This window comes from Phacochoerus africanus, chromosome 1 (genome assembly GCF_016906955.1).
Source record: "Phacochoerus africanus isolate WHEZ1 chromosome 1, ROS_Pafr_v1, whole genome shotgun sequence".
Taxonomy (NCBI): domain Eukaryota; kingdom Metazoa; phylum Chordata; class Mammalia; order Artiodactyla; family Suidae; genus Phacochoerus; species Phacochoerus africanus.
This window is the reverse complement of record NC_062544.1, coordinates 94,239,757-94,258,534: the sequence shown is the minus strand read 5'-3', so window position 1 is coordinate 94,258,534 and position 18,778 is coordinate 94,239,757. Positions and strand designations below refer to the sequence as shown.

The 18,778-nt window shown below is 38.5% G+C and overlaps 1 protein-coding gene across 3 annotated transcripts in view; it reads left to right on the top strand.

The window, feature by feature from the left end:
• Positions 1-18,778, top strand: part of NEK10 (NIMA related kinase 10) — a 179,817-nt gene that overhangs the window by 139,275 nt on the left and 21,764 nt on the right. For all 3 annotated transcript variants that reach the window (XM_047769255.1, XM_047769253.1, XM_047769248.1), the window contains 2 exons: positions 11,549-11,649; positions 18,167-18,277. In XM_047769255.1, the coding sequence (XP_047625211.1) occupies positions 11,549-11,649; positions 18,167-18,277 (212 nt within the window). The remainder of the gene's footprint in view (positions 1-11,548; positions 11,650-18,166; positions 18,278-18,778) is intronic.

The window sequence follows — 18,778 nt, the reverse complement described above, 5'->3', positions numbered from 1 at the left end:
CTATAGAACAAATAACCATGAACCTGCTTCAGGTTAATGCTATTAAAATCCTCTTGTTCTGTCTTTTAATAACTAGATTGTGTTAATCATTTATTTTATGCATTTTCTCTAGGTTAAATAAAAGACTAGTTCTCTGCCATCAAATATGTAAATTTAGGAATTTTTATATTGAATGGATGAAAATTTTAACAGTAATTAACATGGAATCAGTGAACAAATAAACACTTTACACAAGTTAATTATTTTAGCTCCATTTCCCTAACCTTTGTCACTTGTGGATTACCACTGCACAAATTTGGCCATATCTGAGTACCATCTGTATTACTTTAACTTGACTTACCTTCTCAACTTAAAGTTATTTAAAGGGAAATGGGAAATCAGGTGACACTTGTCATAAAGAGGTGACCATTATAAAAAATAAATGCAAATCTAAGCAGGACAACATTATTAAATTCAAGTAGTTACTATTTTCTGCTTATCCTAAGATCCATTTTCTTTGTTATGAAGGAATGTTAGCTAATATGTGAGAAATGGTGGTGACATGCATACTCCATACTGAAACTTAATCCTTGATATAATCAGTAGAAAAGAAAACTAGAAAAGGAGTACCTTTGGTACTTGATCTACTTACTATGTAACATTATGCTGTTTTAAGTGCCTCTAGCCTCAGGAACCTCAGTTAAATCATCCAAAAGTTCTCTGGGTGGGTAATTTTTTAAAAATTGAGGTATAGTTGATTTTACAATATTATAGTAGCTTCAGGTGTAAAACGTAGTGATTTGTTATTTTGATAGATTATATTCCACTTAGAGTTATAAAATATTGGCTCTATTTCCAGTGCTGTACATTACATCCTTGTATTTTATTTATTTTATGTCTAGTAGTTTGTATCTTTTAATCCCTTCCCCTAATTGCACCTCTTCCACTTCCCCCGCTAACCACTAGTTTGTTCTCTGTACCTGAGAGTCTGTTTCTCTTTTGTTATTTTCTTGTGTGCTTTATTTTTTAGATTTCCATGTATATATGAAAACACAGTATTCATCTTTCTCTGTCTGATATTTCACTAGGCATAATGTTCTTTAGGTCCTTCCAAGTTGCTGCAAATGGCAGAATTCCATTCTTTTTAATGGGTTATTAATATTCCATTGACTATATATACCACATCTTCTTTATCCATTCATTTGTTGATGGATACTTAGGTTGTTTCCACATCTTAGCTACTGTAAATAGCACTGCTCTGAACATTGGGGCACATATATCTTTTTGAATTAGTTGTTTTCTTCAGATGATCCCCAGAAGTGGGATTGCTGAATCATGTGGTAGTTTTATTTTAAATTTTTTGTGGAAACTCCATATTGTTTCCCATAGTTGCTGAACCAGTTTATGCTCCCACCAGTGTAGGAGGGTTCCATTTCTCCACATCCTTGCCAGCATTTAATTGTTGTTCTTTTTGATAATGGCCATTCTGACAGGTGTGAGGTGATATCTCAAGATGGTTTTTGATTTGTATTTCCTTGATGATTAATGATGTTGAACATTTTTTCATGTGCCTGTTGGCCATCCATATTTCTTCTTTGGAAAAGTATGTATTCAGGTACTCTGCCCATATTTTAATTGTTTTTTTTTTAATATTGAGTTGTATGAGTTCTTTAAGTATTTTTAATATTCATTCCTTTTCAAACATATCATTTGCAAATAGCTTCTATTCAGTAGGTTATCTTTTCATTTTGTCAATTGATTCACTGTGCAAAAGCTTTTATAGGTCCTATTGGTTTATTTTTGCCTTTGTTTTCCTTGCCTGAGGAGACACATCCAAAAACCATTGCTAAGGCCTATGTCAAAGAGTATACTGCCCATGTTTTCTTCTAGTTTTATGGTTTCTGGTCTTACATCTAAGTGTTTTTTTCTTTGTCTTTTTAGGGCTGCACCCATGGTACGTGGAAGTTCCCAGGCTAGGGGTTAAATTGGAGCTGTAGCTGCCAGCCTATGCAATGCCAGATCCTAGCTGCATCTGTAGCCTACACCACAGCTCACAGCAATGCTGGATCCTTAACCCACTGAGTGAGGCCAGAGATTGAACCCCCATCCTAAAGGATTCTAGTAGGTTTTGTTACCACTAGCCACAATGGAAATTCCTTATGTTTAAATCTCTAATCTCCATTTTGAGTTTATATTTGTATGTAGTATGAGGAAATATTCTAATCCCATTCTTTTACATGGAGCTGTTCAGTTTTCCCGGCACCAATTGTTGAAAAGACTTTTTTTCCTCTATTGTATAGTTTTGCCTCATTCGTCATAGGTTAAGTGACATTTGTCATAGGTTAATGTATGTGGGTTTATTTCAGGATTCTCTGGACTCTTGCATTGATCTGTGTGCCTGTATTGTGCCAGTACCATACTGTTTTGACTACTTTAGCTTTGTAATATAGTCTGAAATCCAGAAGTGTTATAATTTTGGGATATTTTGTGGCTCTATACACATTTTAAAACTATTTGTCCTAGTTCTGTGAAAAATGTCATTGGTAAACATAGGCATTGCATTAAATATGTGGATGCATTGGGTGGTATGGACACTTTAACAATATTATTTCTTCCAATCCATGAGTGCAGGATACCTTTCCATTTCTTTTTGTCATCTTCAGTTTCTTTCTTCAGTGTATTAGAGTTTTTTGGTTACAGGTCTTTCAGTTTCTTGGTTAAATTTATTCATAGGTATTTTGTTCTTTTTGATATGGGTGTACATGAGATTATTTACTTAATTTCTCTATGATAGTTCATGATTAGTCTATAGAAAATCAACAGATTTCTGTATATTAATTTTTTGTTAGTTTTTTAAACAATTAGTTCCGTTTTTTGTAGTGGCAATAAATTAAACAACTGGATATTTTAAACTGGGAAAAATGTCTAGAGTCTTTTATATATAAAAAAGCAACAGTCCTTTCCTGTGGAGGTAGGGAAAATGATATTGTATATTTGTGACAATTATATCATATCAAAACAAATTATGAGAAATTTATTCTTTGTCAAGTTAGTAGGGTACATTTTAATGTTGTGGCTGCTATTTGTGTAGGTCAAATGTAAATTTTTACAAGTGTCAGTCAAACCCAAATTTAAACTGCTAATGTAGGAGTTCCTGTTGTGGCTTAGTGGTAATGAACCTGACTAGTATCCATGAGGACCTGGTTTTGATCTCTGGTCTCACTCAGTGAGTTAAGGATCTGGCATTGCCATGAGCTGTGGTGTAGGTTGTACATGTGGCTTGGACCCGAGTTACTACGGCTGTGGAGTAGGCTGGCAGCTGCAGGTCCAATTTGACCCCAGCCTGGGAACCTCTATATGGCTCAAGTATGACCCCAAAAAGCAAAACAACAACAACAACAACAACCACCACCACAACAACAACAACAGAGAGAGAGTTAACTTTTAGAAATTCTTATGTGGCTCAGCAGGTTAAGGTTCCAGTGTTGTCACTGCAGTGGCTCTGGTCCTTGCTGTGGCACATGTTCCATCCCTGGCCTCGGAATTTCCATATGCTGCAGGCAGAGGCAAAATAAATAAATAAATAAATAAATAAATAAATAAAGGAGAGAGAGAGTTGACTTTGAGAGAAAAAATAGTTCTCTCTAATAGGAATTATAGAGCCAGCATGACTTGATTAGTGATCAGCTCATAGCCTAGGAGCAACTAAATCAGTGGAGAAAAGCCAGGCTGAATATACTAGGCCAAATGATTATTATTTTTAGGTCACAAATTTAAGAGAAAACAAAAAATCTAACTCTTTATATTCTCCCAAAACTGAACTTGATTTTTATATTGATCCCCTGCTCCACATATCAGAAAACATAATCAATTAACCTAAAGGCAAATTTTGATGTGTTGGTGATTTCTTTGTTATGTCAGGGTTAAAGTCAGACAAACAGGATTACCCTTCTCTTTCTTCTTCTTCCATGGGTGGTATTTGGTTCCAAAGATTCATTTGGCATCAGGTACTGGGACTCTGAGACTGCCTGAACTGGTATCTGCTCTGAGTGTGGTCACCCTTCCACGTTGCCCTCCTGAGAAGTGGGCACAGCCCTGTCTGATTTCCAGTTTCCTGTCCACTTTCTTCTTCGTAGCTGTGGCCCATTGACGTGAAGGTGGGACCTCTGTTGGGGAAGCACTCCTGCTGTCAGCTCACCCTCTCAGGGCTGGGAAGCCTGGCCTGCTCTCCCGCTCTCTGGGCTGGAGACACTGAGGCTGAGCAGAGCCTCCTTGTTCCCTGACACCTTCGAGAGCTGACTCTCTTCCTTCCATCCCCAGTCACATGGTGCAGGGGGGACCTCTACATGGCTAGGACCTCCCAGAGTTCCCTGCGGGAAACGAGCCCCCAGCCTTACCACTCTTGAACCCCCAAACAGGGTTCCATCAGTCATCGTGCCCCTTTCTTTGCCCGCACCCCAGACTTCACCCAAGTGAATTGGAATTTGAATCTCTTCCAAGACTTTCTGCTCCTTGTGTCTGTCCTGCTTCCTTAGAGAAGCTTTTATCTTATCCAGGAGGGACAGGAAGAGTTTGTTCAGTCACAGGTCTTGTGACTCTCTGTCTTCTGCTTAGACTATTGCTTTTTAAAACCCAAGAATGTACCGTCTCTCCCTTCTCACTGTGGGGCAGTGTTCGCCTCACACACTGCTTTTTGATGATGGGAGGCTTGTGAGGCCCAAAGTAAATTGTGGAAAATAGTGCAGCAGCAATTTCCCCACATAGCATCTTGCCATTTTAAGGGACTTAGCAACATTAACTAAAGACATAGAGAGTTTGGAATTAGACGAAACCCTGATCCTCACACACATGAATTAAGCCTGAGCAGGAGGTGAGGTGTATTATGTAAAGGTGATGCAGCCAGAATTCAAGAAAGAAGGGCCTCAAAACCTTCAACCTTGCTTCTTTGGCCTTGAAACAATCTATTTCTGAGTCTGGGAAGAAATCAGGTGGAAGGAGCCTGATCACTGCAGAGTGAAAGGTGCTGGGACTTCGATGCAGCATCCTGCCAGTCCCTGGAAATTCTGCCCAGGGGAAGGCTGTAGTGGACTAAGTCCATCTGTTGAGTCTCTTCCTAATAATTTCTGTCTGATTGTAGAGCCATCTGCTGGTCTGTGTGGGGAGAAATCCCACACCCACTCCCCTGGTCATCATCTTCTCTCTCACTTACATCTCCTCCCATGGGAGTCATTCTCCCAATAACTTGGTTCCAAGCTTTGGCCCCTCCACGGCTCCCACTGTCCACAGACAGTCACTGTGTGTGCTGTTCCATGCCTGGACTGACCTAGGCCCTAGGCCTTGTCTCACAAGGTCACTTGTGCTGAAATCACCATTGTAGATGGCCCCTGCCTACCTCTTCAGCTGTGCCCAGTACTGTACCTTCTCATATCGCTGCACTCAGGGTGAAATGGACACTGGGCTGTTCTCCAGGTGTGGCTCTCACTGAGCTGACTCCTGTCATTTGCTGGAACTATTTCTTCTCTTTAGAAGCTGCCACTCAAATATACCTTCCCTCACACCAAATCCATGTCCTGTGCCTACAGAAAGCCATCATTCTCCATGATCTTCTCAAATGAAACATTTGCATCTCCTCCAACCCCCCTCCTGTGGTTCTCTGGGTGGACCGCCCATGCAACGTTCTGTGTCTGAGCTCTGGTGCCTTCTGCACTGCTGGGCACACAGGACGATTGCTGAGCATTTGAAGATTTAAACTATAATTCAGTCATTTTATTTCATTTTACAAAGGAAATGTATATTTTGACCCCTTCATAAAGGGAGAATAAGTTTTCCTTTTATAGGGAGCTCTTCTTGCTGCAAATGTTCTCTTCCCTCTTTGTTCGGAAATTACTGATTCTTAACAAAGGGAGTTCAGAAAAATAGTAAGTTGATACAATACCTTGGTCAGCTGGAGGAATATGTGTACTCTATCTTTTGTTCAATTTGTAGTAATTAAGAGCTTCTGGGATGGGGTTGTGAATTATAGTTTCAGTAGACTGGGCATATAGTGTAAATTAACTATTGAAGCACCAGGAATGGGAGCTAACAAGGCTATTGTAATGCATCATGAGATGGTAAAGCAGAATATAGACCAGTGCACAGGCTGCAGAGACCTAGTAACTCCAGTTTATTACATGCACATGCTTTCCAAAAATATTTGCTCAAAGGTACAGTTAAAATGTGTTAAAAGCAGGAGTTCCCATCGTGGCTCAGTGGTTAACGAATCCGACTAGGAACCATGAGGTTACTGGTTTGATCCCTGGCCTTGCTCAGTGGGTTAACGATCCGGCGTTGCCGTGAGCTGTGGTGTAGGTCGCAGATGCGGCTCGGATCCTGTGTTGCTGTGGCTCTGGCGTAGGCTGGCAGCTACAGCTCCAATTGGACCCCTAGCCTGGGAACCTCCATATGCCGTGGAAGCGGCCCAAGAAATGGCAAAAAGACAAAAAAAAAAAAATGTGTTAAAAGCAGCACCTCCTTTTAAGAAGAGAAGTAGTGTTTCAGGCCTGGGGAAGAACATATATATTATGTTACATTTGAGGTAAGCAGTGGAATTGTCCATGATTTCACATCTCCCAATGACGAGTAGGAGGCTGAGTCAGTGTAGACCTTAGGGCCCGCCTAGTTCATGTCCCGACTCTGCAATCTTGGTTCTACAGTTTCCTTATCTCAATCACCTATAAAATGATAAAACAACACTCTTCAGAATGGGTGTGAGGAGAACATGAGACTAAGCTTGTAAAACCCTTCCCAGGGCCTCCTCCCTGCTGCCCCAAAGGGAAACAGTAGCTTTTTGGTGTCATCCTCACCACACGGTAATCTAGCAAATATAACTTTTTGACACTTTTAAGTTAATTGCATCTTGTAATGAATTTTGTAATTTCCTTCTAACTTTTAAAACATTAATTAATTTCACTATTTTAATAAAACCTTGAAAGGAATATGGAATGTTCCAATTTTAAACTAGTTTTATTTGAATTTTAATGGGACCAAATACTCATTTGTAGTAGGAATCATATAGATATTTATCATGGGTATATTGTATATGATTGACACTGAGATATGACCAGCTTCTATTTTTTTAAAAGACAAATTGGTTTTAATAAAATAGAGTAAAATTGTCAATGTAAATGTGTGTTGTATTTTTGGGAATAGTTGAGAAGCATGGCATTTTCAGTGTGCTAATCTGAAAGATTGAGAGATGCTTTAAAACTCAAAATGATATGGCCAATATTTGCCATGAAATTGGTTATTAATATTTAAATAAAGAATAAAATTTTTTTTAAAATACCTACTTAGATTTTTATCATATTTGCTTTCCTGAAATTACAAAGGACTAAACATACATTTTGTGATGGTGAATATAAAAAATAGTGATTTGATAAAGTAGAAAAAGAGGGATAATAATTCTCCTACCCAGGATTAGCTAAAGTTGTTCAGGAAATCAAGAGGGTTTGCAAATGTTACAGTCAGATTCCCAACATTACCAGTCTCAAATTTTCTTTTTCTCCCCAGTCCTAACCCCTGGATTACTCACATCTCAGTAATCCTGCCAGAATACCCCAGACTGCTGAACTGGTCATGAAATCCTGATTTGTTACGATAGAGCAGCAGGTGCCTGAGAGACTGTTTGGGTGGCAAGACTAAAAATTACCTTTAGTCTCACTTTGGTCTAGGTGATGGGGTTGGGAATTGCCCTTTAAATGGAAAAGAAGTAACAGATTAGGTGAAAATACTTTTAACATGTAAAATGCAGTACAAGGATTAGTATTCAGACAATGTAAAAAGCATTTACAAATCAATAAAAAAAAAAGTTTGGGACACCACACACACAAAGAGAAAATACAAATCGATTAAAAAAAAAGTTTGGGACACCAAACACACAAACAGAAAACTCACCAAAGGAGTGCACTAACCTCATCAGCACTCAGATAAACAAAATAAAACAAAATCAGATTTGCAAAATCCAAATGACTGATAATATGTAGTTTTGATCACAGTATAGAAAAATAGATTCTCTTCTTGTCAAAATACAAATTAATTCAGCCACTTTAAAATGTATTTGGTGGAGTTCCCTGGTGGCTCAGTGGGTTAGGGATCTGGTGTCACTGCTGTGGTGCAGGTCGCTGTTGTGCTATAGGTTTCGATCACTGGCCTGAGAACTTCTGTAGGTATGGCGAAAAGTAAAATAAGATAAAATAAATTTGTTAACATAGGAAATATGTGTATTCAAAATCCAGCTATATAATTTCTCCTTATTTACCCTGACAACTCCTGTGCTTATGCACAGTGAGGTATGCACACGTGTACTCACTGCAACATCATTTATAGTCATGAGAAATTGAAAGCAGACTAAGTTCCCATCAAGACAGTAGTGTCTGAGAGACTAGGATGCATGCAGAACATGTAGTGCTAGTCAATAGTGATTATAAAGATGAGCTATAATTGAGTGTGCTGGCAAAAAGAAATCTCCATGACAGACTGAGAAGAAAAATTGTAAAATAGTCTTGTGTCACTACTTATTTTAAAAGAGGGGAAGACAGCATGAGGTAATACTATAGATTTTCTACAATAGTAGCTTTCAAAGTCTTTTTGGAAATGCCCCTCAGTAAGACACACATTTTACATCTCGACTGAGTGGACTCTTAGCACATGCAGTGCACTCTGAGATTTTTCTATCCTGTTGTATTTCATTTCATGGGATTGCATTCCACTTCTCAGAATGCTGGTCATGACTCATTAAACTGCTTTAGGACTCACAGTTTGAAAAATATTGTTCTGAAGATAAACATTGAGTTATGTAAATGGATAGAAAAGTAACTGGAAGGCAATACACCAGGCTGATATCAGAGGTTACTTCTGGGGGGGTGGCTGACGGATGGGTGGTAGTTCCACGGATCCTTGAGTCTCTTCTGTGATACTTAGGTTGTTTTACATGGTTTTGCTTGATTTGCAATGGGCATGGGTAAATATACATTTTACATTTTCTTTTTTAGAGAGTAAGCAGTCAAAACTATTTTTAAAAGGCAAGGACTTATTGGGATTGAGAGAGTAGTGGGTCAAAGGTCTTAAGGAAAATAATTTTTTTTTTTTTTTGTCTTTCTAGGGCTGTATCTGTGGCATATGGAGGTTCCCAGGCTAGGGGTCAAATCGGAGCTGTAGCCACCGGCATACGCCACAGCCACAGCAATGCAGGATCTGAGCCGTTTCTGCGACCTACACCACAGCTCATGGCAATGCCAGATCCTTAACCCACTGAGCAAGGCCGGGGATCAAACCTGTGTGCTCATGGCTCATGGATGCTAGTCAGGTTCCTTAACCGCTGAGCCATGATGGGAACTCCAAGAAAAACAATTTTAAGTTACACACCTAACTGAGTGGTTTAGAAGACAGGCATTCTAGATAATTATCCCTGCCATGGATTAGCAAGTTCTTGTGGCAAGTAGAGTCAAAGCCATGTGACACCCACTCAAAAATGTCAACACAAGTCTAAGAACTCTCTTCCACGCTGTGAGATTTTAACTTGTTACCTATGAATGTTAAGTCCACATGCCAGAAACATAAAGTAGTCAACATAAATGTGATAAAAAAAAAAAAGCTCTCTAATTTCAGAAAATGCAAAGTTAGTATTCCTGTAGCAGCATCAACTTGGTTGCATTAATTTGGGATATCAGTCTAGGCAAACAAAGAATTACGTTTTAGTGATCATTTCTGCAAGCACCACTGTAGAAAACATGTATGTACACTTGGCCATCTCTACAGGCTGGAGCAGATAGCTACCTCCAGCTTTTGTTTTGCATTTCAGAGCTACCTTTATTCTTTCTGATTTACCAAGGGTAATTTATTGGACCGCATTTTAATGGTCAAGTAAATAATGCTTAAAAGAAGTTAGACACAGTTTCCAGAGGAGACAGTTTCTTTACATTTTAAACATTTAAAGAAGGTAGGCGTTCTCGTCGTGGCTCAGTGGTTAACGAATCTGACTAGGAACCATGAGGTTGAGGATTCGATCCCTGGCCTTGCTCAGTGGGTTAAGGGTTCAGCATTGCCATGAGTTGTGGTGTAGGTCGCAGAAGCAGCTTGGGTCCCATGTTGCTGTGACTCTGACATAGGCCGGAAGCAACAGCTCTGATCAGACCCCTCACCTGGGAACCTCCATACGCCACGGGAGCAGCCCAAGAAATGGCAAAAAGACCAAAAATAATAAAAAATAAAGAAGGTATTAAACGTAGATGAACTAGAACTAGATTATTTCTTGTGTGAATTTCTCAACCAACTCAGTAAAAATACCCATAAGGAAAATAATATTTCATTAATTGTTATATTTATTTTCTTTTTTTGTGGTTTGTGTTCTAAATATAAATTTTCATATGCTAATAACAAAACAAGTTGGTTCTTTTAATGACCACATTAAATTTTCTCTTTAAATATTTGAAAATAAAAATTTTATGGTAAAATATGCAAGCTTTCTGAGAAAATATTTATATAAGAATCATTTTTCAAAATCTTAACTGTTGCTAAAGCAATGATTGTATTCACATTTAATTTCATACAGGCTCAAGGTTGTTTGGAAAAGAAGGACTTTGGAGCTTTTCATTAAAAAAGAGAAATTGGCAAGAAAAGCATTATTTCACAAAGCATGCTACAGGTTATGGGGAGGAAGGGGAAGATCAGGAAGGTGGGAGAGAGGATAATATACACTCACATATCTGAAGTCTCTCTTCCTTTTTCTCCGGTGAAATGAAAGTGTGGGTCTGAGGGTGAAAGGAGGCAGAGGGACCTTTGTAATTAATATAGGGGTGACTCCATTCTTTTAAAGAGTTTTACATTCCACAAAATTGAGAATGGGCTATGACATGTGAATCTGGGAAAGCAGTTTGTCATCAAGCTAGCCTAGAACTGTGAAAGTGGTGTGGATTTATGATGAGAATACAGGATAAATTATAAATGCGTCTTATTTAGACATGAAGACAAATTTAGGTAAAAATCATAATTTGTAATAATCAAGGGTTTGAAAGTAACATAATTTTCAAACCTTGATTATTGCAATTTATAGTTCATTGGTTTTTTGTTTGCTCTTTAAGATTACCTATTTAATATTTGCATTTTAGTGGCTTTAATTAAAATTTGTTTTATTTCATATTGATGACATAATTAATTTAACAATTTTAAGTGTGATAGTTTCTTATCTGCACAAATCTGAAGTCCAGTTTTTCAGTAGCCACAGGATTCCAAGACAACAGTGACTCCCGGTGGCAATCTGCTGTAATTGCAGGGAAAATTTCCAAGTGATAGCAGTCAGATGTTATAAATGATGACATTGTCATGTTACTTAGAAGTCAGAAGTAGAGGGAAGGAATTGTGCCTCCCATATCATAAAATATTGAAGTGTTTCAAGGTCCCTACAAATTGTATTATTGATAGTATGATGGTTTTTACTTTAAAATTTTTCATAATTTTACTCCATTTTCCACTAATACCACTTTTGAAGAGGAACACCAAGGTCTTGATTAACTGCAGAACTTGTCATCCATAGCATCTGCAGGAATTGCTGTGTCCCAGAGGAAAGTACGTCAGATCAGTGATCCTATTCAGCAGATCTTAATCCAGCTGCATAAAGTCATCTACATCACTCAGGTCAGTGTGCTAGCTTTTTATTTCCTTTTCTTCTTAAGTACAAGTTTGTTGCTAATATTGCTAAGGAACTATTTTACAAAACTTTCAGTCTGAGCAATGCTTGCTCTTACTCTCTCCAACTGCATGTATTTGAGAACACTTTGGCTTAGCAGCAGAGCTGGGAAGATCCTAGGGTAAAAGAAGCAGATTTTTTAGGTTTTCGCTATGACTCCTAACATGCTCATTCACTGTTAGTGCCAACCAAAAACAAACTTCAACACAAATGAGCCTTCAGTGTGGGGGTGAAAGCAGGAATAGAGCTGAGATTCTAGTAGCTTCACTCCAGGAAAGAAAGGAAAATAGTGCCCTCTCACTAATGCTGAAGATGCTAGGTTAAAACCAGAACCTCTAAGAAAAATGAAAAAACATAATTCAGGATTGTTGAAACTTTTTCTAAACGTCAGTGGCCCTTAGGTGTTGGGGAAGCAATCACTGGTTATCTGTCTAATGATAAGAAACTTGAATGGTCATTTACCAAAGGTAGGTACTGTTAATAAGAAAATAAATTTTTTAGATAAAAAGTGTAGATATTTGGATAAGAAAGTATTAAGATTATTTTAAGATTTTAAGAAGTTTAAGATTGTATGTCTTAAGATGGAGTTCATTCACTTGTTCATTTATTCATTTGACAGATAATTATTAGGTGCCTACTATGTACCAGCCACTATTCTAGGCACTCGAAACTTATCATTGAGCAAAACATATAAACATTCCCTCACCCTAAGATTCAGAGAACCAGTCTGGTGATTCTGTCAGTTGCCAATTGTGGCAATTCCAATTAAATATTCAGGTACTAGAGAAAAATATCACCAGGTCTTTGGAACAGTTGGGCCCATTATAAGTCTAACTTAGGCTAATATGCTGACCCTTTACCCACCTACCCCCCCAAATCAAACAAACAAAACAAACAAAAATGATTTTGATTAGTGTACCACAGTAGTACTCTAGGAATTAGAGTCAGTTCACAACTGGTGTCCAGTATTCCCTGAAAGATTGTGTATTTCCTTCTTTTCAGTGAGCAGTCACTCTAACAAATGGCTGTGGATGTCTTGGGGAAGGCTTGGAGGAAAATTTATAGTGTGTACTTATTACAGTCGTTCAGGGCTCTTCCTCAAGGGAATCTCAGCTTTCTCACTGATTGAGGGGCTTTGGGTCTTTGAATTGACCAAGGTCTGGAAAACTGTGTCAGAGGCTGTGACTCTCCAGTGAGGCAACAGTGACTCAAGTCATGTTTTTGTCTACCCGACCTAGAATTTCTTTTCTGTTATATAGATTATGGGTGCATCACTAGCATCCTGTGTCCTGTTGACAAACTACCCAGCTTTGGGCTTAGTTCCAAGGCTACAGTCAGACCAATTTCCAAATGCTATCTGTGTGTCCCCTTCTTCTGGACATTCCTAGAACCAAATCTATAGTGAGGGTCTAGTCAGGAGACAGTGATTCTATAGGGAAGTTTTCATATAAAGAATTATTTAAGAATTATTAATAAGAGGGTATTTTCTAGTGTCCTCTTCTGTGGAACTGAGAATTTTACCAGCTGGCAGGGAGATAAGTTCCATTATCACAATCAGGCAATGAAGGGTGACAGTGAAGGAAATAAATGAACAACTGGCACAATTAGCCTAGAGGGCCAGACAAGAGACTCCCTTCTTTGGGACCTGCCTACCTCTGACTTTTCACTGCTCCCCTTTGATTTCTGCTCAGCATGGAGAGTAGCCTGGCTATTATCTATCATACTTGGGTTTTTTTTTTTTTTTTTTTTTTTTGGTCTCTGTTTTTTACGGCTACAGTTTCCCAGGCTAGGGGTCCAATTGGAACTGTGGCCTACACCACAGCCACAGCAATGTGGGATCCAAGCTGTATCTGCGACCTACACCATAGCTCATGGCAACGCCAGATCCTTAACCTACTGAGCGAGGCCAGGGATCGAACTTGCATCCTCATGGATACTAGTTGGGTTTGCTAACCACTAAGCCATGACGGGAACTCCTATCTATCATACTTGGGACAGGGGGTTGTGGGTTTTTTTGGGGGGTTTTGTTGTGGTTGTTGTTTTAACCACATCTAGTATTCTTTCCAGTTATGCTGAAGGTCAGCCTTTTGAGATACAGTTAAATACCCTTTTCTCCATTTTCTGCTGTCAGCCTTTCCCTTAGGCAATGCTATCAGATCTGTCTACCTGATTAAATGGAAGCAGGTGAAGGAGCAGAAGGACATATGATGGTGGACAAAATTGGTTAATAAAATATAATCTGTCATATCTCTACTGAATAAAGATATTCAAAAATACATTTCCATTTAAAGAATGATATAGATATATGGAGATACATTCTTAACTTTAGTGTTAATTGGTTACTTTAATGACTCACTACAAAATTGAGAGGAAATATCCTTTGAAATTTAAATATAATTTCAATATGCCATGCTAATTGTTATATAATAAGAAAACTTCTAATGGATATATTTTGTTTCTTTATTGGATTTCAAAGTATTTTAAAGCCAGAGTGAAAATATTATAAATATCATCATTATGTTCTTACACTACTAGCATAACAAATGATTTCATATTTTTGGCAAGATGACATTCCTTGCTACGAGTTCAGCAATAACCACGGTGGTTGTAAAAACATGTTTTCTAAAGACTTTAAAGTTTATGACATTGCACATAGTAAGCAATGAGTCCCCTTTGGGGAACTCTAAATCACAGTGCTAACCAAAGTCATTGCCTTTCAAATAAAGGAACTAAATACAAGTCGGAACATTACACTGGAGTATTTGCCAAACGTTCAAGACCAAGATCAGTTTTCTCTTTCTGCTAATTTCAAAACAAAACACCTGAAAGTAAAACTACATCGACAAAACAAATAAACAAAAACGCCTTCTTGTTCACATCTTTACTACTAGACAAACTTGCAGGCTTATGCTGTGGTAGCCACCCTGAGCTGCAGGGCCAGATCCCTTCTGACAACCATCAGATGACCTTAAATGGGAAACTGCTTTACTTCTGGCTGCTGGTGACCTTTCCTATCCAGTTTCCATGGTGACAATGCTGTGGAAACCATCCAAAAGCAACTATATTAAACAGCAGGATTTAAAATCCTTACCCTGCATTCACTGATTTAACATCTGTTCTTATAGAAAATGGTTGGTAATCTTAAGGCCAATAAGCTGAGAAGGAGGTTCGTTTCCATTGCTGGAAACCAAAATCAAACTTTGGGCATACAAAGTGACTGAAGTACATATGTTATTTTTAGTTCAAGTCTTTCCGTGTATTGCTTAGGTAGAACATGTGCAATAGGTTAAGCTTTGAATTTAACTCTATAGTTAAGATTTGATTGTTGTATTTAAAAAGTGCTCCGAAAATCAGCATGTAACAACTTTTAAAAGTTAAGCACTATCAGTATTCCCATTTCGGCACAGGAAAAATGAATCTGACTAGTATCCATGAGGATGTGGGTTTGATTACTGGCCTCACTCAGTGGGTCGGGGGATCCAGTGATGCCGTGAGCTTCAGCGTAGGTTGCAGATGTGCCTTGGATCTGGCGTGGCTGTGGCTGTGGCTGTGGCTGTGGCCGGCAGCTATAGCTCTGGTTCGACCCCTAACTGGGAACTTCCATATGTCCCGGATGTGGCCCTGAAAAGCAAAAAAAAAAAAAAAAAAGTTAAACACTGACCGCTAGAAAATAGTGAGTTTGGTTGGGGCTCCTTCACATGGCCATCTTAGCAACTGCACTTGCTGCCAGCAAAACACAAAGGTGCAATTGGGAATAGCAGTGAGTTGTCCTCAGGTGAAAAGTACATGACTGGCTGTCCTCAGGGAGACATACTGTTGTTTCCAGCAGTGGTGATGGATGGACAGAGAACCATCTGCATCCTCTTATCTGGATCGCCTGGTTCCTAATGGCAGGGATGACAGGTTAAATAGAATTGAGGGCAAAGCTGTGTTCCTTGAGTGGACTTGTGTTTTCAGGATTTGTAAATTCTAAGAGAGTTTTACATTTTATGTATTTATTTTGATGATATCTTTGAACATTTCACTTCAACATTTAGGGAAATCTCTTCTTAAACAGTGATATGTCAAAGTAACTTTTTTTCAGTAGAAAAGGTATTGTTTGAGTCACTATCAAAGAATGCCCTGTGGGCTACTTGTGGCCTGACAACCTATTCTTGAGAAAGAACATGTATATTATGTTTGAGAAAACCTAGAGTATAAATGTTTAAGATTTCATCTTTTCTTCTGTTATTTTGTTTGATATGATAAAAAACAAAAATTACACTTTCATTTTTAATTTAATTTTATTTATTTATTTTGGCCAAGCCCATGGCATATGGAAGTTCCCAAGCCAAGGATCAAACCTATGCCACAGCAGTGACAACACTGGGTCCTTAATCCATTGAGACACCAGGGAACTCCCCAAACCATACTTTTAGACATGTGACAGGTAAGGAATCATTATCTTTCCTCATAATCATTTTCTTTTTAAGTAAAATTCAGGTAGCTTATTTAACTATTGTGATAAAAGAAAGTATGTGAATTATTTATAAACCTTAAAGTGCTAGACCATGGTAAATGCTAGTGGTACTGGTGTTTGCTCCACAACAGTAGTTGTGCTGGAGACTCACTACCTCAGAAAATATCCTGTGTGTCATATAAGATCTGATTTCCTCACTTAAAAAATAGCACCTGTTTTAAAGTTTATTTTAAGGAAAAAACTAAATTAATGCACATAAAAGAATAATCATAGTGCCTGACACATTCAAATCATAGGTATTAGTATCCTATTCTTAGTATTATAGTTCTTATATATATTATTATACTTATATCATCTACATTTAAACTATGCATGAGTCATCATTCTATGCAGAGTTTTAAGTTCTTCCATGAAAACTTTAAAGATAAGGTGCTGTTTATAGTGATAGTTATTCTAATAAGATAGAGTACTTTTCCAATACTGCCCTTATATATATGAATCTTAAGTTGATTAAATATTAAATTATACAAGAAAGTTTCATGAGGATTAATTTAAGCTCTCAGGAGTAGTAAAAGTTGGAGTTCCCATTGTGGATTAGTGGGCTAAGAACCCAACATAGTCTCCATGAGGATGTGAGTTTGGTCCCTGTATGGCCTTGCTCAGTGGATTAAGGATCCGACATTACAGTGGCTGTTGCTTAGGCCTTTGGCTCCAGCTCTGATTTGACCTCTAGCCTGGGAACCTCCATATGCCATGGGTGCAGTCCTATAAAGACAAAAAAAAAAAAAAGGAGTAGTAAAATCAATTACTAAGCAGCCTATCAAGTTAAATGAATAGCAAAGGATTTAAGATTATCTGAATTAATAAGCTGATACTGATCACTGCAAGTTCTGGGGTAAGTCTCTTTTGAAGGACCCACTGGTGCTGTAGCAGACAGGGAGGTATGTCAGAGAGGGCAGCTGCCTTTCCCTTTGACAGGTAGAATCACCCTGGGCAGCAGCTAGAAGGTCCTGGGCCAATACTGCCCTTTGGTGTCTGATTTAGGGAAGTGGCGACATCTATTGGTGATAGGAGGGAATTATCAAGGCCAAAATGATGTCTCCAAGTATTTTCCCTCACCTGCTCCACTCCAACCTGTGGCTTCCTCCTACTAACTTATTCAGTCTAACTCATCCTGGCTGGGCCCTAATGTAAATGATTTCATTTCTCTCTTCTTCATCAGATTGATTCCTCCCATCTCATCTCTCTTCAGCTGTATATTCAGAGCACTCACAGACAGGCCTCTGACTCTGTATTGATGCAGACATGTGCTTCCTGGTCCAAAGCACCAGATCCTTCAGGACAAGTGCTGTGATTAGAGGGTTTAGCAGGGTTCTGGGTGTGACACAAACATCTAAACAACCGATAGAGTACATCCTTCCTTGGCAAGCTTGTTCTTTAAAAAATTCAATTTGGAATTCCCTTCACGGCTCAGTGGTTAACAAACCTGACTAGGATCCATGAGGATGCAGGTTCAATCCCTACCCTCACTCAGCGAGTTAAAGATCCGATGTTGCCGTGAGCTGTGGTATAAGTTGCAGACATGGCTTGGATCCAGAGTTGCTGTGGCCTGTGGCCTCTGGTGTGGGCCGGTAGCTGTAGCTCCTATTAGACCCCTAGCCTGGGAACCTCCATGTGCCGCACATACAGTCCTAAAAAGTAAAAAAAAAAAAAAATTCAATTTATATGTGCCAAATAATATATCATTTAGTTGTTCTATGAAAAATAATACCTATAAAATGAAAGAACATAATTAGAAGTAGCCTTTTGAAAAAGAGCAGAGTAAGTATTTCTTTTGGATTGTAGAATGAAAATTGTAACATCAAGTCATGCTATTTGGAGTAGAATTTAAATTCTTATTTAGTCCCGCTGAGTGAATATTGTTAGTGACACTCAGCAATGCTTCCTGAGAGTCATCTCTGCATTGTTAATAATTTGCTTCTAATGATTTTTCTCATTTTATGCAGCTTCCTCCAGCTTTGCACCACAATTTGAAAAGAAGGGTTATAGAGAGATTCAAGAAATCCCTCTTCAGCCAGCAGAGTAACCCTTGCAATTTGAAATCTGAAATTAAAAAGGTACGGTATTCTACATTTAGGAATTCTTCTCTAACAAAAACACATCATAAGAAAATGTTATGCCTCCTGTGCTTGTATCCTGTGTTTATGCTCTATCCTCCATTAAAGGATATTATCAATGTTTGTCTTAGTTCATTTGATCTGCCAACTTGCTCTATCCTTACATGGCAGAAGAGGAGTGAGGGATATTCCAGGCCTCTTTTATAAGGGTACTTTTTATAAAAACATATATAAAGGCGTTATCCTCCCACCTTGGGGGTTAGGTTTCAGTATATAAATTTGGGGAGAGGAATTCTCGTTGTGGTTCAGAGGGTTAAAATTTCAACTAGTATCCATGAGGATGTGGGTTGGATTCCTGGCCTCGCTCAGTAGGCTAAGAATCCAGTTGTGTGCGCTGAGGTGTAGGTCTCAGATGTGGCTCGGCCCATGTTGCTGTGGCTGTGGTGTAAGCCAGCAGCTGCAACTCCTATTGACCCCTAGCCTGGGAACTTCCATATGCCA